Source organism: Calypte anna, chromosome Z, assembly GCF_003957555.1.
Source record: "Calypte anna isolate BGI_N300 chromosome Z, bCalAnn1_v1.p, whole genome shotgun sequence".
Classification (NCBI taxonomy): domain Eukaryota; kingdom Metazoa; phylum Chordata; class Aves; order Apodiformes; family Trochilidae; genus Calypte; species Calypte anna.
Genome location: NC_044274.1, coordinates 25,128,853 through 25,143,424, shown reverse-complemented (window position 1 = coordinate 25,143,424; position 14,572 = coordinate 25,128,853). Strand labels below are relative to the sequence as shown.

At 37.1% G+C, this 14,572-nt stretch overlaps 1 protein-coding gene across 4 annotated transcripts in view; it reads right to left on the bottom strand.

The window, feature by feature from the left end:
* The window catches only part of GNE (glucosamine (UDP-N-acetyl)-2-epimerase/N-acetylmannosamine kinase), a 33,642-nt gene that overhangs the window by 3,931 nt on the left and 15,139 nt on the right, over positions 1–14,572 (bottom strand). For 3 of the 4 annotated variants that reach the window (XM_030467807.1, XM_030467809.1, XM_030467808.1), the window contains exons 2-10: positions 13,847–14,055; positions 10,616–11,067; positions 9,600–9,752; positions 8,964–9,176; positions 8,201–8,288; positions 6,959–7,169; positions 3,124–3,253; positions 1,250–1,471; positions 49–231 (exon numbers count right to left, since the gene is read on the bottom strand). In XM_030467807.1, coding sequence (XP_030323667.1) covers positions 49–231; positions 1,250–1,471; positions 3,124–3,253; positions 6,959–7,169; positions 8,201–8,288; positions 8,964–9,176; positions 9,600–9,752; positions 10,616–11,067; positions 13,847–14,055 — 1,861 coding nt within the window. Of the gene's footprint in view, positions 1–48; positions 232–1,249; positions 1,472–3,123; positions 3,254–6,958; positions 7,170–8,200; positions 8,289–8,963; positions 9,177–9,599; positions 9,753–10,615; positions 11,068–11,563; positions 11,623–13,846; positions 14,056–14,572 lie in introns of those variants that run through there. The other variant, XM_030467810.1, reaches the window with a different exon arrangement.

The following is a 14,572-nucleotide window of genomic DNA, read 5'->3' as shown; positions in this document are numbered from 1 at the left end:
CCTATGCAGCAATTTAGTAATGTGTTAAAAAATAAAGTACATAGATACCATCATGCAGTTTCTTAGCTTCTCTCTGTAATGCTATTCCAGAGGCATATGCTTCTATACAGCCTTGGCTACCACAGAGGCACTCTGGTCCATCTAAAGATACAACAATATGCCCAAGCTCTGCAGCACAGAAAGAACTGCCATGGATCAATTCGTGTTGATGAACAATTCCACCTCCAATCCCTGCAAAGATAAGAAAACTTCTACAGTTAAAAAAAAAAAAAAAAAAAAAAAAGAACAAAAGAAAAGATGTCGTTTTTGAAGACTCTAATTCTTCAGGACATTGACATTTAATTATACTGCTACAGACAAGAAAAAATATGTACATCAGTGATCTAAAATGGACACCAGAAATTATTGGTTACTGAGTAACTTGTCTTTGTTCCACACATCCAGTAAGCAAGCTCATAGCTTCCTCGTATTCATGTATGTATCAAAATTGTCTATAATGCTTCTTCTTTCTTAAAAAGCCTATGGATGGTACTTAAGTACAATGACAGATGTTTTAAGCTTGTGAGTCATGCACTTTATGTACAAAACTAACCTTTCAAAAAGCATTATAATTCTGCATTTCAGAGGAAATGTTTTAATGCTGTATTTAGACAACGTCTAATCAGTAGTCAGGACAGTTAAATCTGAAATACTCTGTTTCCCCTTCCCAAACCCCCCGTAGGGATCCATCAGCTAGTTATTATTGCCACCATTCTAAGGGACTATATACTTAACAAAGGAGAAAGGTTGCCCCACATACGCATTTGAGATATAATAAGCATCATCTCTCATACTCAGTTACTTATCTTCTAGATACATACTCTGATCTGACTTGTATTTCTGCAGCTGGAAGAGAATTAAGCTATAAAGCTGGAAAAAAGCAATTTATTCCAACTAGAGTTGCTCAGATCTTCCTTACTTTGAAAAAAACAACCAGTTTGCCTGCATAGCTGTGTCACCAGAACTTCTTTTATCAAGAAGCCTACACTATGCAAGCTGTTTAATTTGCCTTATTAAAAAGTATCCTAAAAGAATATATATTATATATAGATATGATATATAGTGACAAAAGAATTCTTGTTTTAAGAACTTAATATATTAGGGCTTTGCAGGCCCAGTGGTGGTGTTTATGCTTTTAAGATCAGCTGAGCCTCTGAATGATGGTGCTGGTATGATGACTTTGGGTTTCATGTATCTACAACATACCCACCTGTACCAGTAATAAGTGTTACAAAATTTTCAATTCCTTTTCCATGACCAAATTTTCTCTCTGCAAGAGCAGCACAGTTTCCATCATTATCCACCCAGACTGGCAGGTGCAGAGCATCAGATATTGGAGTTCTGAGATCCACAGAGCTCCACTCCTGAATGAGTTTTGTAGAGTGAAGCACAATTCCTTCTCGGGGGTTTACCCGTCCCCCTGTGGAAATACCTAAGTCACAGAAATAAAGAAGAGAAAAATCAACACTAAGTCTATGTAGTACTTTAAGTAAAAGACCTTTTTTTTCTCCTTGTAATCGTAAGTATTTTTTTTCTCATACCAAGCTTTTAGGCACAGTATGAATATAACAAAATCTAAGTATAACTCGCAGTGCAGTTTCTGACATGTAATAATTCACAGAACTCCATGGCTCCAATCACAATGCACCCAGTATCTTAAGATTAACTAGATGGATAATGGTTAGTGTTAGTCAGAATTAATGTTCCTACTTCAGGCAAGATAGCAGCATATCACTTAATGCTTGCATTTCTTTTTAGTCACATATGAAAGACATACAGTAACAAACTGTACAAAATAAATTGTTCAAACCCTGTTAACAGTGTCCTGAAATTTGCTGTAACTCTCAAGATTTAGAATAAGTAAAATAATCACAGGACTTTGAGTCGTAATTTCTGCTTAAAAATAAACCCTTTTCCAGAAAAAAACTCAAGACTGTGTTTAGAGACTGGTCTACAGAATAGAATAATGTTTAGCACTGTTAGCCAAACCACTTCTGTCTGGCTGGAGAGGCTTACAAAGCTGATGGACTCTGTTGGGAAGTTAAGTCAGTCTATTACAGAAATATTTAGCTCTAGACAACAAAGTTTGAACATTTTATCTATTACTCTTGTACTGAGAATATATAATTATGTCACTTATCTAAAGATGTTCAGGAAAAAATCAGAGTCCCAGGGTTAACCTTATAGTAAAAAGCAGCACAAAAGCCATGAGACAAGTAGTTGAATGGAACATTAAAGATGTAAGACCCCCCAAAACCTCACTTTGTAAAGAGCAAATAATCTGAGAACCTGTCAGCAAGTTCCTAAGAGAAACAACATTCTCAATGTCAATCTGTGGAGGTCTCCCTAGGGTTCTAAGAACCACATGTTTATTACAACAAAATCTTATTCGGTACTTAGTTGCTAACCCAGCAATAGTTTAGCAAAACATGACTACTTTTTCTAAATACCATAACTCTATAATGGATATAAATCATCATGGGAATTAGCAGAACCTATCTCTTCACTGTCTTTTCTCTACTATCAGATCCAGAAAGGTAACTTGAATAGTGCTTAATAGCAGTAAGTAGATAGCTTGCTCTCACAGCCCCCTCTGTACAGCATCTGTGTACAGATCTGGGTCTCCTTTGGTTTAAAGTCTGTGGTTTGGAAAAGTAAAAACCAACTGCAGTAACAGCTGCCAGTGTTCCCTGGGACTGATAGTTCTTGCTTTTCTCTTATTTTCATAAAGCTGTTATTAGTATAGATGTTTTGAGTGAAAAAAACCCAGCAAAAATGAAATGGAAACTAACCTAACATTTTAGATACAACTTAGTAGACTGCTTTCATGGCTGCTGCAGACTGGGGCAAGGTCAGTCTTTATAGTCAGCTTCTTATTTTCACAGACATTTAAAAAACTGTAGTGTTAAGAGTATAATTTCATAGCTTAAAATATATAGAATTAAATTATTTAATTATTTAAGTTACATAATGCTTAAAATAGTCAAGAGTACTTTTAGAAAGGCATCTTAAATTAATCAGTAATTATTTAATTTTTTTTTAAAACCTTAGATGAAAAGGCAAAGTTAGTATATTTTAACTTACCTACTCCCAAAATTCTGCAGTTCACATTTACTGCCTCTGATGCAGCCTCTACACACATCTTTAGAATTAATTCTAGTCTGTCTTCATAAGTTTTAGGGTTGAGCTGAGTATACTTCTTAACTATTTCACCCTAGAATTAAAAAGAACAAAATACATGCTCCAGAAATATACTTGATGATGAAATTTCTCTTCAAGTTAAACTACAGGTCAACTTGAAAATAGAGTCATAACTTCTCTTTAAAAATAAGTATGGATGCATGCCTTAGACTATGGTCCTACAGGCTTTCCTGTGCAAGATCCTGACAGTCCTGGGGTACAAGTTTGCAAGATAAGGCATTATGTTCTGCTCCAGTCTGGAATAAAATATCTGGAATAAAAATAAAATAAAAAATGTCCTGTCTCCCCTACCTGGAATAAAACACATATTGGAAGGAACACATGGATTGTGTAAGGAAATCCCACAGAAGGTACTGGAACTGTTTTAAAGAGGAAACTCTGATACAGACAATAATCTTAAGCTCAATGCTATAAAGTGTTAAATAAAAGTAAGAGAGTAGCAACTGCTAAAAAGGACAGAAACCCCACACTGCTTGAAAAGTAAAATGTTTCTAATTAGACTACATGAAAGTTTCCCATGATTACCCAGACAGTGCTATTTTGCCAGCAGGAGGAGAGTCAGACAGAGAGAAATGCTAGAAATAACTTTTCTTCTAAGCAATTATGCTTCTGAGTCATTTGAAATATTTCTGGAGTATCTACTAGGATGTATGTTGTATGGGAGGAGGGAGGATCCAGGAAGAAGGGATTATTTTCAACCCTAGGGAGTCATGCAGTGGTAATGAAAACATTATTCATGCATGCCTGAACCTGGGTACTAGGGAACTAATCTTGAAATAAAGTTAATATTGCAGGATTAGGCCAGGAAACCGCATCAGATTTGCTGCTTAAGGATGTTTTTCTCCACATTAAATCCCCAGTACCCACCCAGTACCCCACCACCACCCACCACGCTGGTGGGTGGTGTATTAACAGCACTAAGCAAAAAGACATAACAAGGACAGTCTACATGCAACACATCTGAGTCACTGCTGCCAGAGTGACTTAGAAAATTCCAAATGAAGAAGTTCAATTACTGGATCCCACCATTTTAACATCAGATCAGCAAGGGGGTTTGTGGATTTCTTATAATGTTTAGTTTCCTCTTTTAGTTTAGAGTGGGAGTGGAATCAGGGACAAATGATTTAGGAAGAGAATGCTGCAGAAAACATCAGAAGACACAACAGCTTTTGAAATGAGCTGCTGAAAATTCAGTTATTTTCTTTGTGAAAACCACACTTTCAACTCTTTCCTTTCAAATGCTTTCATGTGTTGTATATATTTTACAGTGAAAGTGCTGGCAGAAAACGTGGTGTCAATTTTTCCTCTAAAAATTATACTTCAATTAGCTAAAACCTTCTGCCAGGTATCTCCTTTTAAATGCATGCAGAAATTCTGAACCATGTGAGAACCCTTCCATAAGAAGGACACAGAGCTCCCTAAATGTATTCAGAGGAGAGCCATTAAAATCAGAGGGCTGGAGCACCTCCTCTGTGAAGGAGGACTGGAGAAGAGAAAGCTCCAAGATGACCTTATAACAACCTTCCAGTATCTGAAGGAGGCCTATAAGAAAGCTGTGGTAGGGCTTTTTACTTGGGTGTGTAGTGAGAGGACAAGGGGCAATGGTTCAAAACTTGCAGAGGGGACATTTATGCTGGACATGAGGAAAAAGTTCTTCCCTGTGAGAATGGTGAGACACTGGAACAGGTTGCTCAATGCAGCTGTGGCTGCCCATCCCTGGAAGAGTTCAAGGACAGGTTGGATGGGGCTTTGAGCAACCTAGTGTCCCTACCCATGCACAGGGGTTGGAACAAGATGATTTCTAAGGTCCCTTCCAAAACATTTTATGATTCTATGATATCAGGTCAATTTACATAGGACTTCATCTTTTCTGGGGGAAACTTTTCTTTCTGGGTAACTATATCAAAGTGATTACTTGTCTGGAAGTAATGGTGTGTGTAATGGTAGGAGCAATTGTCCAATACTGTTGAGAATAAAAACCAAAGACTTCTCAACATGAGCTTTATTCACATCTTTGAAGAGCTGCAAAGTTCAGAATTTTCCTTCTCTCCCATGCAGGAAGAGAGATATCTAAGTGAGTTAAATTCTTCAGTCCTAACTATACTACCATTTCCTAACCTGGATTAAGAACTACAAGTATTTTTACACAACTGACAAGTAATGTTTTATCCAAAAAACTTGAAGCTCACAAATTTATATAGGAAATCTGTGTTTTTTTCATTGATCTGTACAACCAGCTGATGGTCTTTGGTGTATTTACCTGTTTGACTATCTGGTGCCTTTGCAAGTGATCTGGCAGCCAACTGATACTGATGCCAATTTGGTTGCCTCCCTTGCTGTTATTTAAAACTTCATTTTTTGATATGTTTGTGAGGTAGTACGTTTCACCTTTCTAAGTTAGCTGTCAAACACTTGTAATAAGTTGTCAATTACTGGCAGATCTATGCAAGCAATGCATACTTACTAGACCTATGACACAGGCAAAGGAAAGCTTCCTCTTTTGCCACTACCAGACAAGTGGGCTGAGGAACTCCTAAGCATGAAGATTTAATAAAATCACACAGTATTTCAAATGGCTTACTTTTACTGGAAAAGAAATACTTCAAGACTTAAAACTCAGTCTTTAAAGTCTCCATGAATTTTACTGTATATATTAAATTCTGCTTACTCTGATGATGGTATTAAACACAATCAAAACAATTTTAAAAAACCAAAAGCAATCAAAAAGCAAAATAAAAACCCTAACAGGAATTTTAGAAGATCATCATGCAACTCAAATCCACCACTTTTTTCCAATACCAGATGAACAAATTATAATTCTGGTTGTTCAAAGAGACCACGAAAACCAAATTCCACTACTGTGGCAAAAGCAAACCTTTCTAGACTATCTAGTGTAGCCTTCTCTTCCACTGACAGCGAAGCTGTCATCCAGCTAAGCTGGATAATGAGACAAACTATAAAATAATTTTTCCTTCTCTGAATAATTCACCAACCCCGTAGTCAGTTTCCTCTTCTAAATAATTCTAGTTTCTTCAACTTTTCTGCTTTCCATGTCTGGTTTTCTCCCCATTGTCTTTCTAATTGACCTACATCTCTGATGTGATGCATTGCACTGAATGCTTTAACAGCTGAGGCTGAGGACTGTCATACTGATTATGCTTCTCTGCAGGAAGATACTGAGATTTTTCATTACTGTCTGTAATCAGACTTCTTTTGGCAGAAGAGATGCAAAACACTGTATCCACAAATCTCCCTCAGTAAACTGCTTTGCTATATGCTACCTGTTGGTCAGAGTGGTTCTGTGTGTCCATTACATGGCTGCGTAAAGCAGTGGAGAGATAAAAGACTGTTCTTAGACCCTTTCCCTTTTTTGCTTCACATATAAAATTCTACAGGGTGAACTGAGTCACCTTTTAAGGCAACCAACACCTCTGAAAGTTGCCCTGGTCTTTGAGGTCTGTATAACTTCCCATAGAGAGGGAGCATGTAGGATCATGTGGCAGCAGTGGACTTTGCTGGTTTAACAGCAGCCTTAGAATAGCAAACCCAAAGGCAATTTGTAAAGACTGTATGAGAGGTGCAAATAATGATGGAAAATCTACTTTACCCCTCAGATACTTTCTTTTGGAGCTCTTTGGCAACATAAGCCACTGTAGGAACAAAACTACAAAACCCAAAGGAGTTTGCAGAGTATCTAAAAGCACAACAGAGGATTTACCTTCATACTGACAATTGCTACTCGGAGATTTGTTCCACCTAGATCCACAGCCAGAGCACTTTGGGTCTCTAGAATATGGTCAATGTCTTGAGAGATGTTATCTTTAACAGGAGGAAAACAGAATTTCTTTTGCAGTGGCTCTTTGAGGTCAATAGATTTGAGGAACTTCAAAATCCTTGGAACAGCATTACCATCTCCATATATTTTTGAACTGTAATATGAAAAGAAAAAAAATCAATTTAATTGGAAATAACATTGCAATATATAAAGTTCTTTAAATGACAGAAGGCTGTAACATTGTGTCATTACAAAATTATGCTTCCTATAATACTGTAGTTTACACCAGTTGAGTTGGTCATGATATATGGTAGACAGTGTTAGTAGTTTGAAGATGAAACAATAGATTGTGCAAGTTGGGCATTAGCACTGTTTTAGAAAATGGAACATAGAATGTAGAAAACTGGGAAGCTAATGATGCCCAACCCCCCAAAATTACTCCAATGGAAGGAGCACATAATAAAGCTCTCAAATTACAAGAAGTTTATGTATGTGCTACACATCCAGAGAAGATGTACTTTCATGACAGTTTGCAGTATCTAAGTCTGGTTTTAAAATACGTTGTTAGACATTTGTTTTTAGAGAATTCAGTTTTAATACTCTGCTGAAGTTCTCAGGAAATATGCTTTTGATTCTTGTCCTTAATTAGACAAATATTGTCTTCTGAAGTTTTAAAAAAACTTATTTATTGAAGAATAGAGGATCAAATGCTGTATGGCTGAAGAATAACAAAAAGCATTTGGCTATAATCCTGCAGCTCCCCTGGAAGCTTGCACTCCAGACTCTCTACATATTGTTCCTGAGGTCAATCCACCTATGAAATAGTGTGTTCTTCAGGCACAAGTCAGAAGTAGACAGATAGGATGTTCTCCCCCATGCTGCTCTGATGGAACAAGTTCTCTTAATATCAAATATACAAATTTACAATTTCTTCCTCTTGATTTTCTGTTGGCTTTTAAATTACACGTTATATCAAAACATCACAAGCAACGTTTTGCTCTATGAATGCTGATCTGCATACCAGATATTGTACTGTGACTCCGAACGTGAAATGAAAAATAATTTGTAATGTCAGATTAATGTATTAAAAGCACTCCAGTCAAATATGATGAACCACCTCAGGAATAAAATGCCTTTTACTTTACTTTAAGATACCCTGCAATGAAGCACAATTAAAGTACTTACCATGGATACTGTTTACCAAACTGCAGCTGCAAAGCATGCAGAATCTTATCCTGTGTATCAGCATCACGAACATGAAGAACATTTTCACCTAGATGACATAAGTTAACATGATACGACAGGTTAGCTCCTTGAAATACAGTAGAGGATTAGAATTGCTTAGAAATTAAGAATTTTTTTTTCTTCTTCTAAGCAAGACAGATTTCAGCTAGATGGACATCACTATCAGTTATGTGCATGCCCTGGCTCCCAATAAAGCAGTGGTGACTCCTATGATAAGATATCAAAACACTGGAGAGTAGAATGTTAGCCTTCAACACAAAACTATTAATAATTGTAAAACGCACAGATCAAAATGGGGTAAGTGGCTATTAGTGTCATATTTGCATATCTGTGAAACACTACAATACAGTTGCTTCCTGAAGTGGTAAAGAGTTTATACGTTTTAAGTGAAATTTGAATACAGGTTGAAAATTAAATTAGCTATAAAGGAAAATAATTAGTTGCTTATTCTCCTAAATGGAATCCACTGCAATTGGAGATAAAATTTTAACTTGTACATAGACAAAAGCCTCATTATCTTACATAAAATACACAAGCAGCACTGATGTGATACAGAAAGAGCCACTGAGGCTTTAACATGGGTCAAAAATTATGTTTCACTGACATTACAAGATAGTCTCTGTCAAGCATTCATTTGACTTTATCCTGGGGAACAAAAAAAACCTCAGAGCCATAAGGAAATGATAGTTAAGGAAACGTGTACCTGTTTCTCTTCCTGTCTGACGTGTCCCCAGGTTGATTACAGGTGTGCCAAAAGCACCCACCTCTCTGACACCACAGCTGCTGTTACCAATCATACAGCCAGCGTGAGCAACTAGCTGAATGAACTGGTCAAATGGGACATGCTTTACGGCCCGAAAATTGGGATGATGTTCAATGCCCTTCTTCCTCATCACCCGAACCATCTCTTTGCTTCCTACAGAAAAACAACAGGTAGAATAAATGATTCAAGTTCTACTGTTAAACCAAGAGTCCAAACATGCAAAGGAGCTAACACTGAATTGCCAGCTCTGAGATGTTTGTGATCTCTTTTGATCCTCACAGTGTAAGTTGCAAAGCTGTAAGCCAGACAATTTGATCCCAAAACCCACTGCAAAATCCACTCATATTGCTTCTACATGTCACATGGCTTCCCTTCATCTTCCTCTCTGCACTGAAAAGCTGAAATGTCCTCCAGCAATATGAACATAGAGCTGCAGCAGATGCACTCCAGATGCTGAGACTATCTAACAGTTTCCATCTGGCTGGATGTTCTGGGATAGAAACTCTCAATAAGAACCGAAGTATGCTTTAAAGACAACCTGTATGTGTTCCTCTGTCATGAAGGAATTTTACTCACCTGCATCCACATTAGGAAATAGAACAAGTGTTCTCTTGTTGAAGGAGATGAGTGCATCTAGTGTCAGCTCAAACATCTTTATGGAATGTTTAATATCTGTGGTTACAGGATGCTGCAGAGCAACTATATAATCTCTGGTTTTGACATCTTCACCTGTCCAAACAGAGCCCAAGAAAAGTTTTTTTTATTGGCATAAGACAGTTAAGAATAAAGGAGGACATATTTTTGGAGCTACCAATGTGAAAGCCCTAACAGTAAAATCACTGAATGGGATTATATAGTACGTAAATTTCAGTGTTAGAGTATTAAGAGTACCAGTAGGATCTAGCTTATTATTTGCAGCTCTAAGCAAATGCTGTAACTCTAGACAGCAGCACCTAAACACTAACACACAGGTTAATGTGCCACACAGTAGACTGCTCTGTGAGAGTTAAAAATCAATCACAAACCTCATTGTTTACAGGAATTATTGGCAAGTATATGAATATGAAACATGAAAAGTCTTTGCCGTGCACTGCCCTACCACAGTGCGTTCCTCAGAAGAATGCTCAAAATACAAATTCCCTTTGATTTTTTTTTTAGATTAGACCTAATTCTCTCTGATTCCATTTAAATACATCCTTTACACCACAATAACTGTTGGTATAAGACAGTTCTGTTTTTAAATGCTTAGCTCAGAGAAGTTATCCACTTACGCGGTTATTTTTTTGTTTTGGCAAAAGGACCAGATGTGTTTACCAGGAGAGATTTGTAGCTTTCCAGCAACACAGGCTTGAACACTGATCAAAAGCAAATTTAGAACGAAAGTACTAGATACTATTACCAAATACATTATTTTGCTTCATAATCATCTCCAGTTAAGCAAACTTTTTACTTACTAGCGACAAGTCCATCTGTTCCTTTCCTGCACTTTTCTTAGAACCACTGGTTAACAGATACCACAGGCTGATAACCTAATTACCAAACTTGTCTAGTGATGATAGTCATTCAAAAAGCATAAAAAGTGGGCTGCTCACCTAGCCACATGCGTATAACGCTCATGTAGTCCTTGTTTTTGGCAGAGAGAAGCTTGTCATATGAGGGACAGCCTGCTAAAAGGATGCGGTCGTGATCTTCACACATGGCTATCAGGTGCTGCTCTGCACTCCTTGTGCAGCACACGTGGTAATGGGCCAGCTTGGTTATGGCATGTCTGATGGAGTCATCGATGGTCCCACTGACCTCCCCACCCTCAATGTGAAGAATGCGAATATTCATCAGGGCCGCAGATGTGGCCAGGGCCAAAGCATCGAATCTGTCCCCGTGAACAATCATTATGTCCGGTTTCAGGCGGTTCAGGACATCTGGTAACTTGACTAGTGCAAGGCCCACTGACTCCACCATAGCTGCCTCATCCTCCCCTCTCACAATGGTGTGCAGTCTCGTGTGAATGTCAAAGTCATCTTGTTCAATCATGCGGTAGGTGTTACTGAAGGAAGGTAAGACAAAAAGGGAAGGAGTAAATACAACTTGGTTCTCAGCAACACTGCTTTACAAAGACACTGCATATTAGAACAGTCATACTGGGTTTGAACAAAGGCCTGTTAATCACATGTCTTTAATTGAGGAAAGTAGTTTTTAAGATTTTAACAGAATGTTCTCATGTACATGAAGATCTTCCTCATATTTCAAGCATGAAGTTTTAACAGACAGCCTTAATATGAAGCCTTTCTGAAAATATTCTGGAAACCCTCAGATTCAAAATCTTTGTGTGTTTGCAGAGCCTTTTGGAAAATATGTATGGCATGATTTCCTTTCACAAAAGGTATGCTGACTCCTCTCAAATATATTGACCTTACTGGACAGCTGTGTAAATACAATAGATATGATGCAAAGCTGAAGTTTTTATGTTCAAGATAGACAACATGAAGGTAACATCCATTTTTGAGATGCTGTATTTGAGTAGCATCATCTTTTATACTTACAGGCTAAAAAAAATCACTGCACAAACAGGCCTTCAGTCCACAGGAAGAAGGCTTTGCCACTAAAGAAAAAAATTTCCACATGAACTACTAGCTTCATAATAAGAAATTTAAAACAATTCTTGAATATTGAGAGTTGTTTTTGTTTACAGTTACATCTTTGATATAGGAAAGATCATACATCTGTATAATATTATCTGTCTTCCATGTTCACTAAACCTGACCTAAGTAGTTTGCATATGCGGGATGAAATAAGAGAAAAAAACAAGTTTTCCAATTTTGTCCTTAGCCCATCTGACACATTAATGATTTTAATAAAAGTATTACATTTTAAAACTGATCTAAATAAGATTTAGTTTTTGTTAAACCCACTCTACTACTCACATTCTGCAAATGAAAATCTCATGATCTGCAAAGACTGGCAAAAACTGTAAACACTGAAAAGTGCTCCAGCTCAAGTAAAGGAACCATCTCCATTTTACATAACTAAAGAAAACCCTATCTACCTACCCAGTTCTGCTTACTGCTGGAACACAGAGCTTATCTTCCTACAAGAAACTTGTCAGGTAACTTGCTTTTTTTCAACTTTTATGTGACCAAGTTAAGCAGCTCTGACTTTCGTAGCGTAACACCTGCTTTTCTCCCTACTATGGGCATTTATCTCAGAAAACTTTCTTCTCTTTTGTATTCTTTCCCTTCTGAGAGGTCAAAACCTAGGGAACAAACCAGACTGGATTTTTTGAGTTTTGTTTCTTTTTCTATCATCCAGACGTTTCAGTAAGAAACATTTCACAGCATCACTACAATTTGAATTCTGCTGCTGTTTATTACCCTACTCAAGTGGACTGGGAAAACATGTGCTGAGGACCCATGAATTCTCTGGGCTCCCCAGATTAAGTAGTGCAGGGCTAGGTCTCAAAATACCTGGATTTAAGAATACTTAACACAAAGCAACTAACAGCAACAGCATTTGTCAGAATAAAATCTCTGTTGCTTTGTGCTTACAAATTGTCTAGATCAGAGAGACAGGAACAAGACATTTGGAACTGTCAAAGTAGAATTTTGATAACTCTGCACAAGTCTTGCAGACAGCAAAGGGCTCAGGACTGTAGAAAAATTGGTCATGTTTCTAATTTCCAGCAAATTAAATGGGATTACTTTATTTCTCCAATTAGACAGGATGCAATTCAACATGCTAACTTGGCAAGAAGTTTCATTCTTTTTTTCTGTTTGGTTGTTGAACTCAGGTTAGTTTTGTAGTGTTGAATTCAACTTGCCATATTATTAGATGGAAACAATGTCCCATGCAAAGAAAGGAACAGGACACTATACTGAGAGTGAGCAGGAGTGTGGAGTTTCCTGTCAGTAGTTTCAGATAATACAAAATCCTCACAATTTAACTTACAAAATCCCATAATTTCTTCTTGGAAAGTCCAAAAAGTATATTTATTTCAAGATATTCATAGTATTTCTTAAAACTGAACAATGCTGATACGCTGCAAACCTTATGCTAATGTCTGATTTTGACTTGCAAACTAAACATTCTCCTATCTATTCCACTTACTGGGTACAATCTGGTAAATGCAGCCTGAGTAAAACTAACCAACCAACAAGCACAAACACACCCAGCAAGAATATGCACGCTGTTCCTTTCCCCAGCCAACAGGAGAATATTTACCTAGGAGGTGGGAAGACCTTCCTGAGGAAGGGATATGGACTAAGAAATTCCATCCTCCCAATGAGATGATCTGACTGCTTAATTATAGGGTGTTATAGAGGGGACTCTAACCTCTCCTGCCAAACTATACCTAATATACCTAGCAGTTACTCATTTCATCAGAAAGGGGTAACCACTCTTTCCTTCCTCCTCAATCCTGAAGTAAGAACTAACAGTATTCCCCTGGGATATGGAATATAGAACTACTTTCTCCAAAAATTATGCAAAGCAGAAGAGCTGAAACTTAAAATGGCTGAAGATTACTTTTTCTCTTGGAAAATGAAAAATTGTAGCACGTTTTCATTCTACAGTCATATTCTTAGGGAAATCTGAATGGATCAAGTTTTTTTCTTCATAAAGTCCATGATCCTGGTCAAATAGAGCTTTTACACAAACCCCAGAAATATGCAGCCTCAGAAGGAACTGCAAAACGAAACAGAATCTGAAAAAAGTGTTTTTACATTTTGTTGTGTATATTTGCAGTAACAAGGATTTTGTTACAAAACATTCATCATGCTATTGCTAATGTCAAAAAAACCAGCTGACAGAGATATAAAAATTTACCTTACCCATAATCATCAATCAGGTGGGAACCAAGCACTACGACATCAAGTTCAAAGAACTCTGGTTCTGCCTTAATACCAAACATAATGGGAGCTAATTTTGAATAATCAGCACGGTTGCACGTAGCAACACAAACACGAAGTTTGTGGTTGTTTCCATTCTTCTCCATGACTTGCTTTTGTTTCTGTTTTGAAAGGTTCTTGAAATATACTTCCTGAAATAACATGGGAGAACAAAAAAGCATTAATAATAATCATTATAGGAAGTAAATCGTACACTTCATGATCAGCATACACAAGTGCAGTCTAGAAACACGGACACTCATCTGTTGGTAACACAACTGATGCCTCACTGTATCTATCATGAAAAGATTTTAGAAAAGAGCAGATTTTTTATAATTTTTTTAGTTACAATTCACTTAATTTGCTGCTTCTATACATGATATATAAAAATTATATAGGAACAAAATCTAAGTCTTATGAAGTTCAACTAATTAAACAGTAAACTGACTTCTCCCTATTCAGATGGAAACTTTTGCGTAAGTGGGAAAATTACTGATGTCTTAGTAAATGAAATAAAAAAATCTCATCTTCCAAAGCCACATATTGGAACAAACTGCTAACAGGTAAATCCACCGACAGATTCTTTGAAAGAAAAGAGAAAGTTTTTGCTCAAATCAGTTTCTGCTTATCACACTCTGGGGTGGTAAGCCAGTTAAATATTGACTTCAA